Here is a 4,250-nt window from a genome sequence, read left to right on the forward strand (position 1 = left end):
GGGGTGGGGGGAGTGCTGGGGGAGAAAGGATGTTGCTAGTTCAGATGAAGTGATTGGAATGAGAGAATGGCAGAACAGTAGTGTATCTAACTGCCCAGACTGGAAAGAGAAGCCTGTCCCACTGGGGTGGGGGGGAGGGGAGAGACAGGGGTCTGACAACATCTGTGGAAACAGAGTCAACCTTTTGAGTTCTGTGTGACTCTTCCTCAGAACTGAAAGGTGTCAGAAAATGTTTCTTAAATACTTTTGAGAGAAGCGGAAGATGTCGGTGGGTGGGGGGCATTGGAGTGGGGGAGCTGCAGATGGTGTAGAGGTTCAGTGCAAAAGATAAAAGGTGTTGAATGAGAAAAGGAGATGTAGAATGGGTGTAAAGTAAGGTGTGAAACGGAGAGAAAAAATCAACTGGGAGCAAAGTGATTAAAAAAAAGGGTGTAAATTACTGAAAGTAAGGACAAAGAATACAAAAACAAAACAAGAAATTGCTGGAAAAGCTCATTAGGTTTGGCAGCATCTGTGGAGAGAAATCAGAGTTAATGTTTCGGGTTGAGTGACCCATCCTCAGAATGGACAAATGATACACCTTGGTTCCTAAGCTCAGGTGATCACTCTTTATTCAGGGCCACGAGCTCAATACCTGGGGAGTCAGAGGGTTGAGGGATTGGTGTTGTTCCATCTCTTTAGCTGCTGTAGGCCCCATGTTTGCAGTCATGCATCCACTGGTTAGAGGTGACAGCTTTTACCTTGGTCAGTTAACAGCTGTCTGTCTCAGGTATGGAAGAAGACCTGGAAATATGAACACCGATTCCCTTGTAGCAACCCCCTCCTTTATCTCAGTAACAAGTCAGCTCACGATTTTGGGGATTGTCACTGGAAAACGTCAATGTTTCCTGTTTTAGTTTAGCTTGCTTTAAGCTTGGTGTTCATACAATATTCCAATATGATCCAGAACACAGATAGTCTTGCATAAAGTATGCACTTCCTTCCTGTAACACGTTACCAAGGTCACTTCAAGCATATTTTTTGCTCCAAGCCACATCAAGGGAGATCTGTGCTTACGTCTTCTCGAAGAATAGCACAGTTCACAGACAAAATAATCTCAGATGGGGCCAGCTGCTGGTGGTCCATCATTGCTGGGATTTAGGGAGAGACAGTGATGTAGTGGCAATGGAATTGGGTTAGCTTTCCAAAAAACCCAGACGATTCAGGTTCAACCATGGAGTCTTGAATAACAAGGGAGCCAAAAGGCATCAGAGATAGGTAGGGAAGTGAGTTGAGGTCAGAACTAAATCAGCCATGCTCTTATCAATTAGCAGGGAAAGTTCAAGAGGTTGAATGGCCTACCTTTAGCAGTGTATGCAATGATAAAATTCCGTTGTGCAAAAAACCTTGAAAGAATCATCAAAATTAACTTAAATAACATGGAATTTAAAACCAGTCTCTGTAATAACGACCATGACAACCATTAGCAATGGTTGTACAATCCCACCTGGTTCACCAATGTCATTTAGGGAAGGAAATCTAACCTGATCCGGCCTCCATGTGACTCCAGACCCACAGCAATATGGCTGACTCTGATTTGGCCCAAAGCACATTAGCTGTAAGGGTAATTAGGGATAGGCAACAAAGACTGGTCTTCCCAATGGTGCCCATGTCCCAAGAAATAATTTTTGGAAGTTTGTGGATGGGATTCTAACTTCAACGTGAGTTCCCGTGAGGTGTCCATCAATCAAAGAAACATTCGTTCAGAAATCCAACAAAAATTCACCATTAGTTTTGACTGTAGATGTATCAAAAGGTAATCTTCAGTTCAATACTCACTTCCAACAGTCCCCACCCACTCATTGCTGACACACACAAAAAAAATTTGACTCATCAACATTTAAAATATAAAATGCACAAAACGTAACGCAATAATGTTTAATGGGCTCTGTTAGACTGCAAATGGGAGCAATTAGAAAGAAATAAAATGAATAAATACCAAACCAAGTCTCAGAATTAAATCCATGGCAAAGAGCCTTGAGGAAATCAGATTTAGGGGTAAGGGAGAATGAAGCAAATTGAAGAAACATTACAACATTGAGGAATAAGAGCTAGCACCAATTGAAAAGTGAGGAGCAGTAGTAAAAACGACTGAATTAAACTAAATTCTACAGTTAATTGGCTGCCATTTACCTTGAGCCCAAAGTTTGATAGAGCGTCTTCGACATGCTGCAAAGAGAAACAAAATGAGTTCATGACCCTTCGACAGGCAACTTGATGAAGCGATGGGAACTGCTTAAAGATGAAAACATTGGGATTAGTGACACCTCCAAAGGAGATGTCGCAGCTGCACAAGACATTGGTTAGGCCACTTTTGGAATATTGTGCTCAATTCTGGTCCCCCTGCTGTAGGAAACTTGAAAGGATTCAGCAAAGGTTTACAAGGATGTTGCGTGGGTTGGAGGGTTTGAGCTATAGGGAGAGGCTGAATGGGCTGGGGCTATTTTCCCCGGAGCGTCGGAGGCTGAGGGGTGACCTTATAGAGACTTATAAAATCATGACAGGCATGCATGGGGTCAATAGCCATGGCCTTTTTCCCAGGGTAGGGGAGTCCAAAACTAGAGGGCATAGATTGAAGGTGAGAGGGGAAAGATTCAAAACGGACCTAAGGGACAACTTTTTCATGCAGTGGGTAGTATGTGTCTGGAATGAGCTGCCAGAGGAGGTGGTGGAGGCTGGTATAATTACAGGCATCTGGATGGGTACATGAATAGGAAGGTTTAGAAGGATATGGGTAAATGCTGGCAAATGAGACTAGATTAAGACTTCTGGTCAGCATGGACGAGTTGGACCGAAGGATTTATTTCCATGCTGTGGGTGCCACTGGCTAGACAGTGTTTATTACCCGTCCTTAGATGCTGCTTGAGAAGGTGGTGATGAGCTGCCTTTTTGAACCACTGCAAATCGTGTGCTATGCGTAGACCCACAATGCCCTTAAGGAGGGAGTTCCAGGATTTTGACCCAGTGACAGTGAAAGAATGGCGATATATTTCCAAGAATGGTGAATAGCTTGGAAGGGAACTTGAAGGTTCCCATTTATCTGCTGACCTTGTCCTTCCAGATGGAAATGGTTGTGGGTTTGGAAGGTGCTGTCTAAGGATCTTTTGGTGAATTTCTGCAGTGTATCTTGTGGATAGTACACACTGCTACCATGAGCGTCGGTGATGGAGGGAGTGGATGCTTGTGGATGTGGTGCAAATCAAGTGGGCTGCTTTGTCCTGGATGGTGTCAAGCTTCTTGAGTGTTGTTGGGGCTGCACCCATCCAGGCAAGTGGGGAGTATTCCATCACACTCCTGACTTGTGCCTTGTGGATGGTGGACAGACTTTAGGGAGTCAGGAGGTGAGTTACTTGCCACAGTATTCCTAGCCTCTGACTTGCTCTTGTAGCCACTGCATTTATGTGGTGAGTCCAGTTGAGTTTCTGGTCAGTGGTAACCCAAGGATATTGATAGTTGGGGATTCAGTGATGGTAACACCACTGAATATCAATGGGCAGTGGTTAGATTGACACTTATTGGAGATGGTCATTGCCTGGCATTTGTGTGGTGTGAATGTTACTTGTCACTTATCAGCCCAAGCCCGAATATTGTCCAGATCTTGTTGCATTGGAACGCGGACTGCTTCGGTATCTGAGGAGTTTGCAAGTGGTGCTGAACATTGTGCAATCATCATTGAACACATCCACTTCTGACTGTATAATGGAGGGAAGATCATTGATGGAGCAGCTGAAGACATTTGAGCCAAGGACAGTACCTAGAGAACTCCTGCAATGATGGCCTCGACCTGAGATGACTGGCCTCCAACAACCACAACCATCTTCCTACGTTCCAGGAACCCGCGGAGAGTTTTCCCCTGGATACTAACCTATTCCACTTTAGCTAGGGCTCCCTGGTGCCACATTCGGTCAAATGCGGCCTTGATGTCAAGGGCTGTCATTCTCACCTCACCTCGGGAATTCAGAGTAAAGTAATCCTGTTTGGGTCATTACCCGTAACTAATAAATTTTAACACAATTAAATTACGTCAGAATGAAGACTGCACAACACATTAGCCTCTCAGTCTCTGCAGTTTGTACTTACACCAGGGAGAGAACCTTGTATTGGTGACTTCTTGTGGATTCTACCTACAATGAGGTGTGGTCTTGGTTCCGTAGAGACTGCTCTCATAGACTGGTCCACACTATAGAGATTGCTCTCATAGACTGGTCCAC

The 4,250-nt window shown here is 44.5% G+C and overlaps 1 protein-coding gene across 1 annotated transcript in view; it reads right to left on the reverse strand.

Moving 5' to 3' along the window:
• Positions 1-4,250, reverse strand: part of LOC109916444 (collagen alpha-1(VII) chain-like) — a 260,704-nt gene that overhangs the window by 119,710 nt on the left and 136,744 nt on the right. Inside the window, exon 55 of the mRNA XM_048606678.1 lies at positions 2,173-2,208. Within this exon, the coding sequence (XP_048462635.1) occupies positions 2,173-2,208 (36 nt within the window). The remainder of the gene's footprint in view (positions 1-2,172; positions 2,209-4,250) is intronic.

This window comes from Rhincodon typus, chromosome 16 (genome assembly GCF_021869965.1).
Source record: "Rhincodon typus isolate 14 chromosome 16, sRhiTyp1.1, whole genome shotgun sequence".
Taxonomy (NCBI): domain Eukaryota; kingdom Metazoa; phylum Chordata; class Chondrichthyes; order Orectolobiformes; family Rhincodontidae; genus Rhincodon; species Rhincodon typus.